The sequence below is a fragment of the Alligator mississippiensis genome, chromosome 10 (genome assembly GCF_030867095.1).
Source record: "Alligator mississippiensis isolate rAllMis1 chromosome 10, rAllMis1, whole genome shotgun sequence".
NCBI classification, from domain to species: Eukaryota; Metazoa; Chordata; order Crocodylia; family Alligatoridae; genus Alligator; species Alligator mississippiensis.
Window position 1 is genome coordinate 48,517,505 of NC_081833.1, and position 22,168 is coordinate 48,539,672.

Here is a 22,168-nt window from a genome sequence, read left to right on the forward strand (position 1 = left end):
ATACCTACTGCCTAGGAAATGACCTGCTGGGTGGCACAGAAGTGGAAAGGGATCTTGGAGTCCTAGTGGGCTCCAGGATGAACATGAGTCAGCAGTGTGACGAAGCCATCAGAAAAGCTAATGGCACTCAGCAGATGCATGACGAATAGATCCAAAGAGGTGATACTTCCCCTCTATCGGGCGCTGGTCAGACCGCAGTTGGAGTACTGCGTGCGATTCTGGGCACTGCACTTCAAGAGGGATGCGGATAACCTGGAGAGGGTCCAGAGAAGGGCCACTCGTATGGTTAAGGGCTTGCGGGCCAAGCCCTATGAGGAGAGACTAAAGAACCTAGACCTTTTCAGCCTCCGCAAGAGAAGGTTGAGAGGCGACCTTGTGGCTGCCTATAAGTTCATCATGGGGGCACAGAAGGGAATTGGTGAGGTTTTATTCACCAAGGCGCCTCCAGGGGTTATAAGAAATAATGGCCACAAGCTAGCAGAGAGCAGATTTAGATTGGACATTAGGAAGAACTTCTTCACAGTTAGAGTGGCCAAGGTCTGGCATGGGCTCCCAAGGGAGGTGGTGCTCTCCCCTACCCTGGGGGTCTTCAAGAGGAGGTTAGACGAGTATCTAGCTGGGGTCATCTAGACCCAGCACTCTTTCCTGCCTATGTAGGGGGTCGGACTTGATGATCTATTGAGGTCCCTTCCGACCCTAACATCTATGAATCTATAAGAGTCCTGGATAATGTGGAAATTGGTGTTTTTATCTTGGGTGAACAGCTAGGAGTTAACTCAAGCCAGGAAGTACAACTCAGAGAGAATCCTTGCCCAAAGTGGCATAGTTTTAAGATGCCTAGGGGGCACTTAGCATTTGTGAGTGAGCCATCCTGTGCGATTGTTCACATTTTAAGTGTTCTTAACATGGTCTAATTGTAATGATGCATTTCATCCTTAGTGTCCAGTAAGTTAATGATTTTGTTCCCAGGCCCATCTTCTGAAGGTGTTTTGTAAATGTCACTTGAGCACTAGGACTATGAGATCAGAAAAGGAGTTGGGTTTTTTGTTGGTTTGTTTCTGTAAGTAATCTAACTGTACTCGTTTCTTTGTCCTTTATCTTTTTTCTGTGATCATTCATTCTGGCGGGTAGTTTTTTGTCTAGTTTCACCGACATTGTTTTCATGAAGACATTTGGTGATGCAACGGGATTGGGCATACCACATTCTGGGATAAAAGTATCAGATCCAGGGTTTCATTGTTGGGGATATTGATTGTTGTGGCAATAGAAATGTATTGACAAGTTTTGCATTTTTTGTTAAGGCAGGAGTGGTTCCTATTTGGTGCCTGTTGATCAGTGGAAAGTTTGCTTTTGATGATGTCAGGACCTTCTTTTTCTCTCATATATTTCATTTCCCCCTGTATGCATCATTAATGTGGCAGCACCATGCAACTACTTTATAGTTGCAGGCCAAAGTGGTGTACGCTAGGACAAACATGGAGAATGAGGAAGACTAAGGCTGCCTGCTTTCTTTCTCTGCACAGCACGGAGCCCCCATGCTGAGGCACCCTGTGACCCCAGGCACAGGAGATTCATGTGCGTCAGCACAGGGGCTCTGCAGTGGACTCTCCCCGCTGAGGCATGCAGAGATAGGGGAACAGCCAGTCCAAGGCTTCCAAAGCACATGGAGTTGGGGAGCAGACAGCCCAAGGCTGCCTGCTTCCCAATCTCCACATATGTCTTCTCAGCTGGCTCTGGCATGCAGTGCCTCAGTGCAGGAGGCTGCCTGCTGACTAGCCCCCATGCTGTGGCACCCTAGCCACCCCACTGCAGCACATGGAACAGCAGGACAATGTGTCCCACTGCAAAGTGCACAGGAAGGGGTGTGCACTGTGGCACAAAGTAGTGATAAAAATTTGTGCTGCTGATATTTGTTCTGCTGCAGATGCACGCCCCCTGCTCACATGGATGCGGCCTATGATTTAGTCTTGTTTCCTAGACAGGAAGTGATGAACTAGCATGTTTATTTCTTGATCAGTTTTGCTTCTTATAGTATGAGAGATACTTTGAGCAACACTATGAAAAAAATGTATTATGCTTTTCCAGAAAATGAAACAGTCGGAGGTTTTTTGTTTTTATTTCATAGATTTCATAGATTTCATAGACATTAGGGCTGGAAAGGACCTCGGAAGATCATCGAGTCCAGCCCCCTGCCCAAAGGACAGGAAGTCAGCTGGGGTCATAGGATCTTAGCAAGATAAGCATCCAGTTTGCTCTTGAAGGTGTTCAATGTAGGCGCTTGAACCACCTCCGGTGGCAGGCTGTTCCAGACCTTGGGGGCTCGGACAGTAAAGAAATTTCTTCCTTATGTCCAGCCTGAAACGGTCTTGTAGTAGTTTATGACCGTTCGACCTAGTTGTCATCCCTTGGGGCGCTCTGGTGAACAAACGTTCCCCCAGATACTGGTGGTCACCCCTGATAAACTTATAGGTGGCCATCAGATCACCCCTGAGCCTGTGCTTTTCGAGGCTAAAGAGCCCCAGGGCTCTCAGCCTGTTATCGTAGGGTCTGCTTCCCTGACCTCTGATCATGCGTGTGGCTCTTCTCTGGACTCTCTCAAGCTTCTCCACATCCTTTTTGAATTCTGGGGCCCAAAACTGGACACAGTACTCCAGCTGCAGCCTCACTAAGGCCGAGTACAAGGGGAGAATGACGTCCTGGGATTTGCTTGAGAAGCATCTCTGGATGCAAGCCAACGTTTTGTTCGCTTTACTAGCCACAGCATCACACTGCAGGCTCATGTTCATCTTGTGGTCAATGATGACCCCCAAGTCTCTTTCTTCCTTAGTGCTAGCCAACATAGCACTGCCGAGCCTATAAGGATGCTGCGGGTTTTTCTTCCCAAGGTGGAGAACCTTGCATTTATCGGCGTTGAACACCATCAGATTCTCATCCGCCCACTTGCTGAGCCTGTCCAGGTCAGCCTGGATCACCCGCCTGTCTTCTGGTGTGGATGCTTTGCCCCAAAGTTTGGTGTCATCAGCGAACTTGGCCAGTCCGCTTCTGACTCCAGTGTCCACATCATTAATGAAGATGTTGAACAATATGGGTCCAAGGACAGAGCCTTGGGGGACCCCACTGGTCACAGGACACCACGATGAGTGACTTCCATCAATTACTACCCTCTGGGTCCGACCACAGAGCCAATTTTCCAGCCAGTGGATCGTGGAGGACCCAAGGCAACAATTGGCCAGTTTCTCCAAGAGGTGATCATGGGAAACCAGATCGAAGGCTTTTCTGAAGTCAAGATATATGACATCAATCTCTTCTCCCTTGTCCAGGTGATAGGTCACCTGGTCGTAGAAGGAAATGAGATTGGTCAAGCAAGACCTACCCGCAACAAACCCGTGCTGGCTATCCCTTAAGATGTTGGTGTCAGCCAGTCCATTAAGGATGGCCTCTTTAATAAACTTTTCTAAGATCTTTCCCGGGATAGAGGTCAGGCTAATGGGCCAATAGTTAGCCGGATCCACTTTCCTCCCTTTCTTGAAGATAGGCACCACATTGGCCTTCTTCCAGTCTTCGGGCACTACACCAGAGCGCCAAGAGTTTTCAAAGATCCGTGCTAGAGGCTGGGCTATGATGCTCGCCAGCTCCTTGAGTACCCTGGGGTGAAGATTGTCAGGGCCGGTTGACTTGAAGGTATCCAGCTTCTCAAGATGTTCCTTCACGAAGTCAGCATCAATGGAGGGCAGGGGATCACCCTCACCCGGATTTCCCTGTCCCGTAGCGGGCATGGGCATCCCATGGGACTGATGAAAGACCAACGCAAAGTACCTATTTAATAGGTTGGCTTTTTCCTGGGCGTCAGTTGTCAGTTGCCCCATCTGGTTCAGCAGGGGTCCAACGTTGCCCCTGCTTTTCCTCCGGCTCCCCACATATCTGAAAAAGGACTTTTTATTGTCCTTGATGCTTAAAGCTAGTTGGAGTTCAGTTGCAGCCTTGGCTTTCCTGATATGCTCCCTACAGGACCGGACCAGTGCAGAATAATCCTTCTTGGAGGTGGCTCCCATCCTCCATCCTTTGTAGGCCTTTCTTTTTAGCCTCAGGAGGTCTGCTAGGTCCCTGGAGAGCCAGGGGGGCTGCTGTGCCCTCTTGCTGCCTTTCCTCCAAGATGGAATAGACTTAGTTTGTGCATTGAGGATCGCTCCCTTGCATTTGGTTTGGTTTGGTTTTTTACAGAGTGAATTTGGTTTTTATCATTTTAAAGATTTTTTTTAAATGTGAATTTGTGTGCACTTATATACATTGATATGTGAAAGTGTTCTCATACTAGAAACAGTCTCTTATCATTATAAATATTAATTCAATCTGTGTTTTCAAAACTAAAAGGGCAGTTATGAGAACATCAAGGTTTATAAAGGCACCAAGAAACTTTGTAGAATGGAAAAGCATCACATGGAAGATATGTTACTGATAGGTAGAATCCACAGCCAATGGGATATTGAAGACAGTTGTTGGAGTTATGAAATGCTGAGGAGCTTAGTTTGCTGGAATCTAAAATCTTGGTGAGAAGAGTATCTGGTATTATGGTTCTGCAAAAATGTGGCTAGTTTGTTTTATTTTTCAGTCTTCAGTGCTGAATTTACTATGTGGCTTCTTCAGTCAGTAAACATGAGCAGTAGTGATAACCTGTGGAACAAGAAGGTAGTTCATAGTTGGGTACATCTACCCATGCACTTTACTGCAGAGTTGACTAATTAGCAGAGTAAATTGTTAGTCTATACATGCACTGGTATTAGAGTACAGTAAATTAATTAACTCTGCCATAAGACAGTACTTTGTTATGGTGGAGTCATTTACTGCACTGGAATACATGTGTAGAGTGACCGGAACACCAGCACTTTGAGCCCATGCTGGCAGCAGGCTCAGGGAGTTAGCCACAGGGTTCCACAGTTTCGGCACTCTTGTGCCCCAGCCACCCCAACCACTGCCTGACGTTGCCACCTAGAGCCCAAGGCTGACCCCCCACGCCTGCTGCTAGCCTGGGGTTGCTCTGCGTCTGGCTCAAAGTGCTGCTGTCCCAGGCAAACATGTAGATGATGCCCCTAAGAGAAGTGTACTCCAGTGCAAACTGCTCCAGATTTTATCATGTTGCATTAATTGCACATGTAGATACACCCAGTGATTATTATATAGCAGTGTATGATTTATCTGATTCATTTCATGACCTAAGGTTGAAGCAAGTGAATAGATGGATTGCAGTAATGAAAACAGAAAATTCTTCTAGAGCAAAATATGAGCATTGTTGCAAGTTGCTAAAGATAGGATTCAAATATATTTTAAAATGGAGAAAATCAGTTTGTTTGGATTTTTCAGTAACTTTTTACTAGTGAATTCAACAGCACATTTAAGTGCAATAGGAGAACATCAGTGAGTTTTATCCAAGTGATTCTTTTAAGTACCATCATCATATGTGAAACATAAGTACAATGATAAATTAAATCTCTCTTCTGGGCCTTTCAGCAACTCATCATTATTAATGTATTTTAGCAGTCTCTGCTCACCTTGTACACCCAAGTAATGTTATAAAAGAGATGGAAATCAAAGACTTGAATTTGTTGGGAGAGTTGCAACATTCTTTTATGCTAACAGTGTTAACTTTACTGTGCACAAAAAGAGCAATTGAAAGGGAAAGATGTACTGGCTATACTTACCAGATGGGTGCATATTTATATATCTCATACTAGCGTGAAGAAATAAAGGAACTAACAAATGATAAACAAAAACAATTTGTTTTGTCAGACATCACTGCAAGACTGTTGGTAAGAAAGAGAGAGGACCCAGAATTGGCCAGATGTGTCCAAATGAAAGAACTTGTTCTTGGTTCAAAACTGTTAGCAAGATTTTGGCCCTGCTGGACTCAGTGGAAGAAACCCACTGATTTCAGTGAGCCCAAGACAATACCCTGGGCCTGATAAGGAAATTGCAGAATGCTGTGTACAAGTTGATAAAGATGTTGAACTTGTAGAAAAATAAGAAAATAAATTGTCCCAGGGGGACAGTCACTGGTGGACAGAAAACCCTCCCTGTGGTGGAACAGGGGGCAGGGGTAACCCACTCCTACAAGAAAAGCCCTAAAATCAGGGCTCACTTACCAATTCCAGGCTTCCGAATGCAGGACAAGCCACGCTGGGAAGAAACGCCCGCGTGGTTTGTCAGCCACACTTATTTCTGGCTGGAGCCGGCACAGGCAGATTACATCATCGACAAATGCCACCGGGCTGGAATAAAAGCCGGCACCGCAGGAAGTGGAGAGAGCTGAGGAGGCAGCAGAGGGGAAAGGATCTCTCCACACCAAGCGTAGGCAGCGCCGGCATGCAGCAGTGGATCCGGCTCCAGGGCAAGCGGAGGAGGTCCTCAGCAAAGGCAAAGACCTGGAGTGGCATCGAGGGACAAGCCAAGTTTCAGGTACTGGGTCTGTGAGGGAGGAAGGGCTGGTAGCCTAACCCCTCAGCCTCCTTTTTTTTTTTTTTTCCCCCCCTTATAAAGTGACTAGATTCTTTTTTTGCTTGTTTGTTTTTTTCTTATCCTTTTTTTTTTTTCCTTTTAGCCGGGGCATGGGCAATGCTCCAAGGACAGGAGCAGCCCCAGACTCATGGCAAGCAGCTAGCTGGCTGCCGACAAGACATCAGGAGATCTGGGTACCCAGCTGCCCCTGGAGTCCAGCGATGTGGAGAAGCTAATCAGAATCCAGGTGGCGTGAAGAACAGGGAGTGACATGACCAGAGGGCAAGCCACACCCAGATCAAGTGGCTCATCCTGGAGGCTGGCATATGGAAGGGGTGTAGGGGAGGCGGGGCCCCATGAATATCCATCAAGAGGTGTGACCAATCTAAGGGAGTCATCAACAGGGGAACCCACCACTAAGGGTCCAATCAGAGTCGTGGCAGGAAAGTTTTTGGGCTTTCCCCAGGGTGATCGAGGACCCCTCCAGAGGCCACATGAGCTCACACAGTGCCTGACACCAGGCACACATGCCAAGGTGGAACGTGAACAGATATTCAAAACCAGGCGGGCACAAAGTGGTGCATTGGCCAGGAATTGGCAGAGGGACCCGGCAGACAAACAGTACATCAACATGCAGCCAGCGACTATGGCCCCTCCGGACTTACAAGCCCTGACGCAGATCCTGGATGCCCAGCAACAGATGATGGATCGGCAGCAGGACTGGTTGCACTACAGCCTGGCTGCATTTAACATGCTGAGACCCAGGAAGACAATCCAGAGGCCTATATCAAGGCCTTTGAATGTCACGCAATAATGACCGGGCTTGACAAATGGTATTGGGCCAGCCAGCGGGGCACACTCATCGTGGGCAAGGCCCAGGTGGCTTATCGGGTCCTTCCCAGGGATGAAGCTTATGACTACAAGCGGGTGAAAGTAGCTATTTTGCATAGGCTCGAGATTAACCCAGAGCACTATCGAAAGCTGTTCTGGGCTAAAACAGGGCCAGATGAGAGATGGCCTAGGATCCTACTACAGCTGCTTCAGGAACTCCTGAATAAATGGGTGAGCCCTGCAGTGTATGATCAGGATGCTTTAGCAGATCAAATACTGATCGAGGACCCCTGCAGAGGTCACATGAGCTCACACAGCGCCCGACACCAGGCGCACGTGCCAAGGTGGCACATGAATGGATATTTGAAACCAGGCGAGCACAGAGATCAAAGCTAACAAACTTTACATGATAAAAATGAGAAAAAAAGAGATGTAATCAATTTACCTTCCGATTTATGGTTGGTCCACATGATACTTATACTTTCTAAAGCACATTATCTTAGTTAATAAAGTTTTTCAGTTTCTCCTTAGACTTCCTGCTGCCAGATGCTTAGTTTGTCAGTTGGCACGTACCAGTTGTCACCAGGTCAGGGTTTGAATTGCATGTTTTGGGATTTTATTTTTCCCTTTGAAATAGGAGAATTGAGATTCATTTTTCAGTTAAACTTACAGGATTCCCTAAGGATTCTTTAAGATTTTAGCATTTCTACCCAATTTACTGCCAAAAGAGGATTTTCAGCAAAACAGCACATATCTCACACAGTAAGGGTTAACAACGCAGGCTAATCCGTACGTTGCTATTTTTTTTTATTTAAGTGTGGCAAAAATACTCCTGTACACAATTAGAAGCAGTACGTAACTGAAACATTTACAATGAAACTAATGCATGTCAAAATCCTGAAATAATACATGATGTATCATAAGTTTAATAAGTCTGTCAGTAGCTCTACTTTTTCTGTCATTACTAAGCCAACCCATATAAAGCATAAAATAGTTTCTTAAGATTTGCTTGTAATACAGTTTTACTATGAAACTATGAAAGCAAAATGACTTGGGATGGGGGGGAGGAGCAAGTGGCCATGATAAAATACATTTTTCGCTTTAATCATATCTAATAAGTGGTATATGAAGAGTAAAAAAAATTACTTGGGAAAACAATGAAGTATATAAAAACTAGTTCTGCATCATAGCAGCATTAAGTATATAATTAAAAATGTAATTCATATATTTTTTTTTGAGCATGTCTACATAGTATATGTTTTTATGGTAGTAGTAAAATGACATATGTGCCATTTTAGTTTTAAATATCAACTCTTTAAGAAACAGCTTGTGTTTTCTTTAAGATTACACTATATTGCCTAATTCATATGAATAAAATTGTACCTCTAAATATTTTTGAATTTTGAAGTCTAAATTATTTTTTTCCAATTTTGTAATAAAATAATGCATAGTTGTGTCTTTATAAATTAGAAAAATGCTTGCTAGATATTCCCTGTTCTCTCTTCAGAGAAAAGAAAACATCTCTTTAATCACAATTTTCTAGTATATTATTGCAAATGCTAAATATGTCAAACAAAAATTTAAGTTATGTGAAAGGACTGGATAATACAATATATTGTATTTAGACGTGAGTCAAACTACTCTGTGTACAAACTAGTTTGACATAACTGCTCAATACTTTGGAAGAAAAACACAACTCAGTATAGCACTTTTAAATCCGTCTGCTAATATATCTGTATAATGCAAGAAAAAGAGTTGTTTCTGAAGTAAAATTAGACAATGGAGCCAATTTCATTTTTTATGCATGTGAATGTAGAGTGCTTGAGGTTATTAGTTGAAACTGAGTAACCTTTCCAGGCTTTCATCTCTTTCTTTTCAAATTTGAATATGAAAAGCATATTCAAGTCAAAGACCATCACTTTAATGACATTTGGCAGTCATTTGATTTATTAGGTTTTAGAAAAAAAATTTCCTTTAAATATTTCATCATACTATGCTAATCCTAGTAATATTGCCAGCTGAAGCCGTGTACCTGTATTAGCAGAGACAGAATGGTGTGGAATTTTCTCTGTCATCCTAGTAAAATTTCCATGAATCTACTGAATAATAAAACAACCTTATTGAAATATTCAGATTTGGGTTTTTAGTTAAAGTGTCTAGGATACATAATAAAAGAAAATGTCTTTTGAAAGGAGGGGGTAAAATTACTTCATCAAATATTGAAGGGGCTTGACAGCAATGAAAATTGTTCTTTATGAAAGATATTTTTACAATAGAATACTCATGCTTTTTCAGTTTGATTAATTATATAATAAGCTTTGAAATAAGCAATTGCCATGATGTATTTGATTATTATTTACAGTTCTGACACTGAACTCTAGAAAGCTTATCTAAATCTGTTGGGGTTTGTGTGTGTTTTAATTTTATCATTACTACTTCAGGTATTCTGAAATTACAACCAGAAATCTTCAAACACCGTATATGGGAAGTGATCGTTAATGCAGATGGAACTTTACAAGGGAGAAAGAAAAGTAGGGATGGGGGGTTGGTTAAGAAGAGCTTGACAGTTATGAACTATAAGGAGTTCTGTTTGCTCTTTGAAGAACAAAATCTCATCCTTTGAATATTTGTCTATACAGTCTAATTTTGAAATCACAGTGGTTTTGCTTTCTTTGAAATCACTGAGTTATCAAGTGTAGATGTTTGTGACCTTTGACGCTTCTTCCTAAATTGGTACAATGGTTTATCATATTAAAAACTAACACATTTCCAAAACTGAAACTACTACTTTAGTTCCAGTTATAAAACAGAAAATACGTCATAATTAATCACGGGCAAAATAGAATATGAAGAAAAATAAAGTGTGATGAAGACTAATTTTGATTTACTAATCATAGTATTAAAAAATTAAATTTTAAACATTTAATTTCACTAGACTGGTTGAGTTAAATGTGATATGTAATAGGGCTGTGAAAGGTTTTGGTCCCTGATTCAATTCAGCATAGATTTGGCCCAATTCGGTGGCTGAATCTCCAAATCTGAACTGAATCAGAGGACCCTTTAATCTCTCTGAATCCGAATTGATTCAGAGAGATTCAGAAAGGTTCAGAGATACAGACATAGAGACAACATTAAATGTTTTTTCTACATATGGAGTGTCGCACAGAAGCACGGGGGGCTTCCCAGCGCACTTGGCAGCAGACCCGGATGTGGACCAGAAGCACTTCTGGTCCATTTCTGGGTTTGCCAGCAAGCACATGGAAGGCCCCCTTGTACTTCTGTAAGACACTCCATGCACCCCAGCATATGCCTGCTACCTCAAGGTATATAGAAAAAACTTCTAAAGCTGTGTCTATGTCTGAATCACTGATTCTCTGAATCAGCATTGAATCTTCAGATTTGGATTCGGTCGAATCAAATCAGGGACAGTGATCCAAATCAACAAATCACTGTCCCTGATTCGGGCCAAATCCAAATCGAATAGGACCCACTTCGCAAACCCCTAATATGTTCTGAGTTACGCCCATAAGTTCTGAGTTACTTTACATGTTATTATGTCAGGTAGTCCTGTGTTTTTATATCAACTGTATTCTAATAGCAGCATAGGTTGAAGTATGGCCTATGTGTAGGGATAATAAGTTGAAAGACTTTTGATTAATAGTAATTTTAAGAATTTTAAAGTTATCTACTAAATAGCAATATACATATATAGCACTTCCTTAGGTAGCTGAAAATAAGGGGAAATGATATTTATGACTCAGAAACCATTTATCTATGAAGATAACATAATCTTCTATGGAAGTATTTTCAACCTCAAATGTAAATCAGTAGTCTGTGGCAATGACACCGTTAACTATAAACCCTGGGGCATTAGAACCTCATTGTATCTATGTCACAATCAATCAATCATGTTTTACCACGCAGTACCCTAGCGATTTGTGATTTATGTATTTGGGGGGGTTTCAAGTTGACTTTACAAGAAAAATACAGTGAGTTATATGTGTTTATGTCTGTGGTTTGCTTTTTTTAAAAAACAAAACAAAACAGCCATCTGCAAAAATTCGGATTGAGGTTATATCCCTCAGTCTTGCTGATTCCCGAGTTGCAATGGATGACACAATACAACGGCTGTTCATAGAATGGAGATTCTACAGTTTCCCAGCAGAGGAGACTCCAGTGTCACTTCCAAAACCAAGAAGTGGACAGTGGATTCACTACAATTACAGCAGTGGTAAGTATGATGTATTTCCAAACAGCCTTATATCTTCTATTATTTTCAGTCCTATAGAAATGTTTAATAAATTCTGCTTCTGTCATTATTCCTATTGTAGTATAGTTGGTACATCTGCCGGTTCTAAAAATTATTTTAGAAAATAATACAAATACCATATAAATAGAAGTTATAACAATATATATAATTTGAGGATGTGATTTATAAAGTATAAACCAGCCTCATTTGCTGAAAAGAGAAATATCTGTTGAATGTAGAAGGTGAAATTATTTCTTTAAGTACACCCTTTATTTTTAATTTTTAAAAGGAAGAATATTCTGGTTGAGCCAACAAGCCAGTGCATGTCATGGCACTTGATGACACTGCAAACGCTACAAAACACCCATGCAGTCATTATTTTATAGAACCCAATCCACACAGAAAAACATTCAAACATAGTTCTAATGATAGATCACATTACTGGACTTGCATATTACTTTAGAATATTTGGCACTGCTTAAAGCAAAATTTTCTTTTTAATGAAACAGGAAGTTATCCAACTATGATTACTGTTACAATGCTAGCTATTTACTTCACTATTTTTATTCATTCTATATGTTCCAGTGTACCTTTGTCTCATATACCTCTGTTTGAAAGTATTTTGTGTTAATGTTGAACTTAATTTATTATAGGAATACCAGTATTACTGCTATAGTAAAGATGGTTAATATATTAATTAGATCATTTTCTCAATTATTTCATACTACAGTAAGCTTGAGACTAACATAATTGGTGATTTTTTTCCCCCCCTTTTAATATATAGAAGAGAGAATTGTCTGTGACTTTAGTAGGGTGAGGATTCTATCCATGCATTCTAGTGAAGATGGTAGTCTGGTAAAAAAAAACAAACAAAAAAAGGATTTGATATTTAAAACAAAAAATCATCATCAGCTGCTGGACAGTTATTAAGTTCTACTGACAATCAGTGTTATTTTAACAGTATTAACAGCACATTTTTTTTGTGAATCTCTGAATATTGGGTATATTTCCTTCAAGTCACAGCTTCTACAATAATGCGAACACACATTACTGAAAAGAGAAATATCTATTGAATGTAGAAGACTACATTATTTCTTTAAACACATTCTTTGTTTATCATTTTAAAAGGAAAAATACTGTAGTGAAGCCAACAAGTCAGTGCATGTAATGACAAATGATGATACTTCAAAACACCTGAGAAATTCAACTTTCTTTTAAAACCTTTATTAAAGTAAGTTTCATGATTGCTAAACCCCAAAGCAAGAACACAAATGCAATCGTGAATCAATAATTTTTTCACATTACATTATTTTAGGCAATGTCATGACTTCTAGGGATTTTATCTGTGATTTTAATCTCAATGTGGCAATACCACATACTTTGTTTTAACTTTTGCTTGTTAAAAACTGGCTACATAAGAACAACTCCAATTTTCTATTTGCTGTTGAAAGTATAACTATTCTTAGTATTTGAATAGCCCAGAAAAATACTCTTTGAAAGTGTTGTTAGTTTTAACTGGTAGAGTGTTGTAATTTGCAGCACATTCAATATGGTTGCCTTGTTCTTTTTAGTATTTTACTTTGATAACTGGTCATCTAATTTCCGCTTAATATTAGCTTTGCATATAAGAGAAAAGTCCTAATGAATTTGCTGTTTGATAATGTCAGTGAGAAAGCCAGTAATCTAATAGTAATGAATTCACTCTGTGTGTGTTTACTATAGCTTTACTCCATCTCTTGTTCATGCCTAATTAGATTTGAGTATGTAGAATAGTTGAGGTTAATTGAATATTTTCTTTAATAAAATTGAGATTTACAGGGGGAGAAAGAAATGTACTTTGAGCTTAGAGAGAAACTAATAGTCTTCTACATTTTGTGTGGAAAAATCATGCTAAATCCATAAGTAATTTAAGAAATCATTAATTCTGGTAAATAAAATCTTTTCTATGTATTTATAACTTAACTAGTGTGACTTTTAAGAAATGTGAGAAGCAAGGATTTCAGGGATAATATCTTGTATTGGACAAACTGCATGTTTTAGATAAAAGTACACAAGCTTTTGAGTGCAAGAATATCACCCCCAAAAAATCCTTAGCTCTCACATTAGTTTCTTGATCATCACCACTACATTACTGTAACACTGTTTTAAGAAATACATATAACTTATACCAGGGGTGGGGCAGTTATTTGAGCTGGAAGGCCACTTAATGAGTTTTAGTGAGCTGTTCAGGGCCACATGCATTCTCTCTCTCTCTCTCTCTCTCTCTCTCTCTCTCTCTTCCCCCCCCACTCCCCCCCCTGCAGCTGGGCTGACACTGCACCAGAGCAGGACTGGGAGCATGAGCCCACCAAGGTCCGTAGCATCTTATCTCACTGACATAGAAGCTAGACTGTTCTCAATGGCTGTTTGTACACGACGGGTTTCATTCTCCCTAAATTGAAGTGATAGGTTTTTAATTTGTGGGGTTTTAATTGTCAATTTAAAAACAGACCGTTTCGATTTAGGGACTTCTGTCACATTACAGTGATGGCCCCTGTCAGCTCACCTGCCTTCCCCGCCCCCCCACCCCCAAGCAGGTTCCACCAGAAGCAGTGAGGGGCCTGATTCTTTCTTTTCTTTTTTTCCCCAGAGCTTGCCCACCTCTCCTGTGGCCAGGGAGCAAGCTGCCAGTGGGCCCTGAGCTGGGCGGGCAGGGCTGGTCCTTCCCTCTCTGGTGGTGGTGCCCCTCTGGGCAGCACCCACCCACTGAAAGGCCCAGAAGGAAGGACTGGGGCTTCCAGCAGCTCAGGGACTGTTCAGCCCACTGGTACCTTGCCCTCCCAGCTGCAAGACTGGTGGGCAGGCTCTGTGGGGGGGAAAGGATTGGGCCCTTCCCTGTTTCCCTCCTCTTCTGGAGCCTGTCTGCATTTCCCATGGCTGGGACATGAGCTGCAGGCAGGCTGAGCAGTCCCTGAGCTGTGGGGGGCCCTAGTCCTTCCCTCCGCAGTGGTGGCGTCCTAGGACCACCCAGGTGGACTGCTAGCAGGTGGGTGCTGCCTGTGGAGTGCCGCTGCCATGGAGGGAAGGACCAGGCCTCTGTCCCCTTCCTCCCTCCACAGCACTCAGGGCCCACTGGCAGCTCACCCTACAGGTGCAGGAGAGGTAGGCAGGCTCCAGGAGAAAAAAAAAAGATCATGGCCCCTTGCTGCTTTTTTCTTTCTTTTTTCCTCAGTGGAGCCTGTCCGCATGAGCTGCCACCAGGTTGCACGGACCCTGAGCTACGTGGGGCCCAGTGCTTCTCTCCATGGTGGCAGTGCCCCCTGGGACCACCCAGGTGGGTTGCTAGCATGTGGGTGCCATCTGGGGGGTGCTGCTGCTGTGGACGAAAGGTCTGTGGTCCCCCACAGCTCAGGGGCTGCTTGGCCCACCAGCAGCTCACCCCCCTGGCCACAGGAGAGACAGGTAGGCTCCAGAGCCCCGTGCACTGTTTCGGCAACTTGGGACCGCCCAGGAACAGGCTGGCTTGCTGGAGGGCAGCTGGGTGTGCTCATGGCAGGAGAAGGTGGCAGGGATGGTGCATGGGGCGCTGGAAGCCTGCCAAGCCCAAGCTTCCCCAAGCACATCTGGGCTTCCAGTGCCCCGTGCACCATTGCAATTTGTTACCTAGGAAACTAAAATACAATGGATGGGTTTTACCTTCCTATGTAACAAGGTCACTTAAAGCAAAGTACACTGCCGCACGTGTACCTCACGACGAAATTAAAGTGAAATACACCACCACAGGTGTAAACAGGAATGCCATTAAAGCGATGCAAAAGGGCAACTAAGTTGCTTTAAAAGCAAAGTTTTGTCATGTGTACAAGCACCCACAGATTCCAGAGCAAGGAGCAATAGTTCAAGTTGCAACAGAGGAAGTTTAGATTAGATATTACAAACTGCTCTCTCACTAGGAGGGTAGTAAAACACTGGAACAGGTTACCCAGAGAGGTTGTGGAATCTCCACCCTTATAGGTTTTTAAGACCCAGCTGGGAAGATTTTTAAGACTTGGCTGGGATAATCTAGTTGAGGATGATCTAGTTGAGGATGATCCTGTTTTGAGCAGAGGTTTGAACTAGATGACCTCCTGAGATCCCTTTCAACTGTAATTTTCTATGATTCTATCTCCAATCCTCCCTTCCCTCTTCTCCCCCACACTGCACTGCCTGGCTTGTCTGACACTAACAGACAGGAATGGCGCTGAGTACTGTGCTGCACTGGGAGCAGGACTGTGCCATTCACAGCCCCATGGAGCTGGATTGCCAGCCTCTTGGCCTATCCCCACCCACTGTACAGGTAGTTTAACAGTAAAAACAAGTCTTGTTAAAAAATAATATGCTGGATTAGTGTGCTCAACTCCCAGCTCATTGGCCAAATTTGGCCCATGGAGCCACAGTATCCAGTCTTTGGGGCTTCCCATGGGTCAAGAAATTTGGCAATAGGGGAGCAATGGCAATTAATACTGCCACCCCTTCCCCATGGGCAAATTATGAAGCTATCTGCAGGTGGATTGGGCATGGGTCCCTCACCTCTCCCCGTCTGCACACACAGTTGGATCAGGATTGAGCCAGCCCCCTCTCCCATCTTTCCAGAATGGGGCCAGGCTCAGCTGCTGCCATGTGGCCAGATCAGGGCCAGGCCAGGCTGGATACCACTCCACCCATGTGGCAAGATCAAGGCCACACCAGACTACTGCCATGCATCCAGGTAGGGCCCAAGACGGCCCCCCTCCTTGTGGATCAGAGCTGGATCAGGCCAAGAGATTGCTGCATGGTTGGATTGGGCTCAGACTCTAGCTCTCCTCCCCTTCTCCCCCCAGCCCACCACACAGCCAAATTGAAGCCAGGGCATGCCATTTGGGCCAAGGCCACCCATCCAGCCCACGGGGCAAAAAGATTGGGCACCACTGTACTAGATCACTTCCACTGATTTAGTCCAGTCAGTGACCTGCTCGTTTCTATACAGACGTGCCATGCTTGCTATCAGTAATTATATCTGGCTTTACATTAATATACTCCTGCTGAACTTAGGGGACAAGGAAAAATAACTTAGAGTATTGGCCCCTGCTTCTCTTTTTGACCTAGAAATATTGGTAGGTTATATATTTTACAATGTAATTTCGACCACTCTAAGCCACTACATCTGGTGTTGGACCCATAATACTGATGAAAGAAGCTGTTGGAGCAGGCTGTGCAGAAAATAATTCTCTAAAGATCCGCATATGTTTTCTCACTTTACAGTACTTTCCCAAGTCCATCCAAACTAAGGGGAAACTGCAAGGAAAATGCCATCATTTTTCATTCATTATAGCTCCCTTCTGTAGTTTGGTATTTTAATTAGGGCTGTCAAATGATTTAAAAAATTGTTTGTGATTAGTTGTATAGTTAAAAAAAATTAGTCGCAATTAATCATGATTTTAATCGCACAGCTTAAAAACTCAAAATTATGCACAAAACCCGAAAAATTATGCAGGTACTTTGTATGGTTGGGGTGCATGCTTGTGTGTGTGTGTGTGTGTGTGTGTGTGTGTGTGTGTGTGTGTGTGTAGGGGAAATTTGTGAAGGTGTGGGGGGGGGTTGGAGCCTGTGGAGGGGGATCCCCACACGCCCTGGCAAGATGTAGGGTACTGTGGGTCAGGAGTGAGGGGCGGCAGCAGGGCTGGGGGGGGGCTGTGGTTTGGGAGTGAGGAGAAGACACACTCAACGTGCGTGCACACTCATACGCATGCAGAGACAGAGAGCACCCAGCTGGTATGTCTGTGGAGTGAAGGGGCGGGGGGAGAGGGAAGGGGCCGGGGGTGCAAATCGAGGCCCCCACTGTGAGGGAGAGAGTGGGGCAGGGAGAGGCCCTGGGGTGAATGGGGCCCTGGGGCAAGGGTGTGTCATACAACTGAGCTGCAGGAAGCTTGTGCAGGGGGGACACAGCTCCCTGCCACTGTGTGCACCCCTGGGGCAGGCATGGGGGGCATGTGCCCCCATATTTCTGTGTAGGTCAGAGGTGGGCCTCAGGCTGGGGCCCTGCATCCTGCTACTTTTGCCCCGGGAGCCACATGTTGGCCACACTGTGTCCCCCTTGCCCACTTGACAGCAGGAGGCACATGTTATCACACATCTCCTGGTACAAAGGCAGCAGGGCACAGAGCCTCAGCCTGCAGCAGGCAGCCTGCTTCCACCTTGCACAAAAATCTAGGGGCCACATGCCCTCCATACCTCCCCTAGGTGTGTGCACAGCAGCAGGAAACTGCACCCCGCCCCCCCACAGCATCCCTGGATGAGCCTCCCATGGCTCCATCACACGACCTGCCCTGGCCCCAGAGCCCCATTCAATCCAGTGTCTGCCCCTGCTCCACTTCTTCCCTCACTTTGGGGGCCTCAATCTGCCCCCCAACACCTTCCCTCTCCCCTGCCCCTCCCCCTCCACAGATTTACCAGAACTGCGCTGCTCTAAACACCACTGAGCTGCATTTCTGGCTGCATGCAGGCTGCGACTGCTCGTGTGTGTCCGTGTACACACACACCCCTCCTGCTGCAGCCACCAGGAGCCTGCACCTGGGCTGCCCTTTCTTCCTCTGCGGTGCCCTGCTGGGCAGCCCAAAGACATCAGAGCAGACCCTAGGTGCAGGCTCCAAAACCATGTGCGTAATTAACACATTAAAAAAATTAACACAACCAATTAATGTGTTAATTGTGAACATTAACTGTGATTGACAGCCATAATTTTATTTTTGTTTATAAAACGGGATTACAGCTATAACAAGCAATTCATTTACCTTTATAATACCTTTTAATACAGAAGAAATTATTAGAATAAAATTGGTACTTAAAGACTTGTATGAATTTGATGTCATGTCAAAGTTCATATTTTACCTTTCTGAACCTATCTGCAAGTTCATTTTGTTTGAAAAATGTATAGAACTGTTGATCTAAGCAAACAAAGCCCACATTGTCACTGACCTACAAACTGTAATTGAGTTTGAGATCAGACTTTTAATTTCAACTTTGTAAAACGTATATTTTCAGGCCCAGGCCACTGCAATCAAAATAACAAAGATTAAGTTTACTTTAGCCTTTGATAACAATGAAAGAACATTTACATTTCTTGGGCATAGAAAATAGCAGTATGAAAATGCTGAGGACAAGAAAGTCATTAGTAAACAAAATTAATGGTAGTAGGCCTGAAAAATGCTACCTTGCTATATAAAACCTTTCACAGAATTGACAGTAGTAGGAATATAACTTTAAAGAAACCTTTCAAAGTTTTTATGAGATTTATATAGATTGGAAATCTTTATGTCAGAAGACTAAATAATTGATTAGTTGAACTAATTGAATTTACATTAGTAGATGAAGTTGATAAAGAATTTCTAGATTCATGGTGTATGGTGGGATATATTTTGGATTCAAAGTAAATTACAGCTTGGGCTCTACGAGAAGATAGCTTTCTTGGTACAATTTTGCCAAAAAATTAGCCATATTAACTGTAATACTGGAAAACACTCTTTATTTTAGTCCTCTTTTCTTCCTTCATGCACCAGCATTATGTGCTATAGGGATCAGTTGGAATGCACAATAACTGACTTTTTATAAGCATGAAAATAAGGTACAGAAGTATGGAAATATTTCATGTTTTAGAGTTAATTTGAATCAAATAGAAAAGTATCATTTTAGCTACAGACTGTTATGGTTCAACTGTTCAATTAATTAGACACAAAAATGGGATACTGTATGCTTTTGGAATAGTTTTATAATCCTGAATTCTGAGCAATAGTAAGGGTTAATCTGAAAGTTATACAACACTAAATCTAAAAATGTAAGTTCCTTTCCACTATAGTTAATCATTTTTTCCACTCAAACTTGCATGGGTTTCTTGTAACCAGCTTTCTATTTGTTGGATTGGATTTTTTTTTTTTTTTTTTTTTTTTTTTTTTTTTTTTTTTTTTTTTTGCTGGGTGTGAAATTAATTAGGATGCTCAATTTTGAATACAGGTTTTCATTATGTTAAAATAGCTTTATATTTAGCATTAGAGCTAGAAAATTACAGTCAGTGGTCATGAGGAAGAAGAATCCGTTGATGTGGTAGCCCTTTTGAAGTTATTCACTGTCCATCTGTATCCCTGCTGCCTCACTTCCTGTGGTAGCCACAGAAGTATTTGGCCATACTAATAGCACATGGTAGCAACATATGGTAAGGCATCCATAACTAAAGAAATAGCAAGTGGCTGTAACAACTTATTTTGCCATGAAGCAGAGCTGCTGAGGATGGGAGCTAAGGAGGGGTTTTAAAAGTCTGGCTGATCATGTAAGACCAGACATGTCAAACGTAAGGCTCGTGGTCTACATGCAATTTACAGAGCCACGCTGTTAATCCCACAGGGCTCCTAGAGTTGCTGGGTATTGAGGAGCAGGGTGAATTAGGGCAGGGCCAGAAGCCTGTTGGAGATGCATGTCAGTGGCAGGGGGTGAATGACATTTGAGTTAACCTCTATGCTGCCACTTTTTACACTGCTCCACTCTCTGGCTTAGGCAGGAAGTTGGACTTGATGACCTTTGGAGGTCCCTTCCAGCCATACTTCTCTGTGACACTCTGACTGTCTAGATCCAGTGTACAAGGAGGGGTGAATTTTACACTCTTGCTATAGAGTATTGACCCTCTACATAATTTCTACCAAGGGGGGACAGATATACTAAAGTGATGAGATTTGCAAGTTAGAGTCCAGATGTAAATCATTGGTTGCTATATGATGGTAAGCCTTAGTAATAAGGGTGCCTGCTCTTTCTGGAGAAATAGGGATTGGGGAGTTGGAGCTATATTCCTGGCTCTGTTGGCCATATACATATCTTCCACTAGGGAGTGATGAACAGCCTGAGGCTCTATAAACTGCAAAGCTTCTAGCAAATATCTAAATGTCTATGAAAATCTTTTCCTTCCAGATATGGTAAAGGCCACTCTCTGAATTAATTTTATCTCCCATGATCTTTTGCTTCTGCTTTGAACTCTTCTGTTCTCATTTTCCCCAGTCCTTCGCAAGATGTGTAACTCCTATGGATGTGTAAATAAGTATTATTCATTGTCAGTGTGGCATGCCACACATCCCAGTCCCGACATGGGAGGGCCCCGGGAGGCATGGCAGGATCCCAGAGAAACACTAGATTGCCCAGTAAGGGCAGGAAATGGTCGGTGCTTACCTGCAGGTGTGGAGCCAGCAGGAACAGAGCAGTAAGCAGCACCGTTGCCATGGTTTTCAAGCACCTGTTGCTTGAGGCTGAGAGGGCATGCAGGATGTGACATCATAAATCCACATCTGCAGCCAGTGAGAAAAATGCGAGCAGAGCTGAGCAGTGGAGGAGAGCAGAGTAACATGCCTGTATCCAACTCCTCAATGATGAGTGGGGTAAGAAACCCCACCAGTTCCTCAGTCTGGAAATCCAGAGGGATCTCTAGTCACCCAGTGATCCAGGGCTGCCTGGAGGCTCTTCATGGACCCCAGCACCCTGATACTGAAATAGAGAGCATGTGAGTACAGCAGTGGCTGGAGTCCACCACCTGGCTATGGCAAAGTCATGGTCAATTTCTGTTTTATTTTGTTGCACTTCAATGAATCAGTTAATGTTAATTTAGAAGGCTGAAAGCCGTTTGTGAATAAGGAGTCCCGACTCCAGAGGACAGTAGAGTTCCAAATATTTGACTCAGATGGGAGACTTAATCAAAGCTAGGACAGCTGAACAGCCCAGAATTGTTTGGGGAGTAGTGCCTGATGGTCCACCCATTACAAATTAATTCTGATCCTGATTTATTTAAGAAAGCTGTCAAATTGATTATGTCTTTATTTATTTATTTATGTCAGCCTATAAATCAATTTGGAACTCTGATAATTTAAGAATTCCTGCGACTTAAATACAAACTGTTAATTTAGAAAAACCCACACAGTGCCTGGGTTAAGGCTAGCCGAATTGAATGTCGTCAAAAGTGAACATCAGAACCCTGGAATCGCTTACAGGTCTGGCATTCCCAAAATCTACAGGGGTCAGAGATATCTGACCATGTCTTCCTGGGGGCGGGAATACTGACAATAATCAGGCCTCGGTTGGCAAGTGGATGGGGTGTAGGGGAGGAGGAGCCCCCCCAAAAGCACCAACATTAAGAGCATGCCCGCGGGTTGTCTACCATACCAGGACCCTCCTTTCTACTTAACATCAAGGTGTGGTGAGAAAGCTGAGGGAAACTTCTTGTGGATGTATTGCTCAATGTACCTCAGTGCCCGAGCAAAAGCAGGGCCAAGACAGGGAGGAACACTCCCGAATAGCTAGGCACCTCCTTCTGGCATAACCAGGTACATTCATATACTGGTGAAAGAAAGAGGAAGAAATCAGGTATCCACGTGTGTCACGTGTAGGTAAGAGCGAGTGAAAGAGAAATTCTTAATAGGGGATGAAGAGAGGAAAGGGGTTGGTCTTTTTTGAAGGTATGTGGTAGTGATGTGGCAGAGTGAAAATGAGCAGAATAGGGCTTCCATAATAGTAAGGAAAGAGTTAGAAAGATAATCCTTGAATGGAGAGGAGGAAAATGGTCTTCCTGATAAAGAT

At 43.2% G+C, this 22,168-nt stretch overlaps 1 protein-coding gene across 1 annotated transcript in view; it reads left to right on the forward strand.

The window, feature by feature from the left end:
* LOC102565355 (protein fantom) overlaps positions 1-22,168 on the forward strand; it is an 86,573-nt gene that overhangs the window by 48,618 nt on the left and 15,787 nt on the right. The window contains exon 10 of the mRNA XM_059713790.1: positions 11,368-11,551. Within this exon, the coding sequence (XP_059569773.1) occupies positions 11,368-11,551 (184 nt within the window). The remainder of the gene's footprint in view (positions 1-11,367; positions 11,552-22,168) is intronic.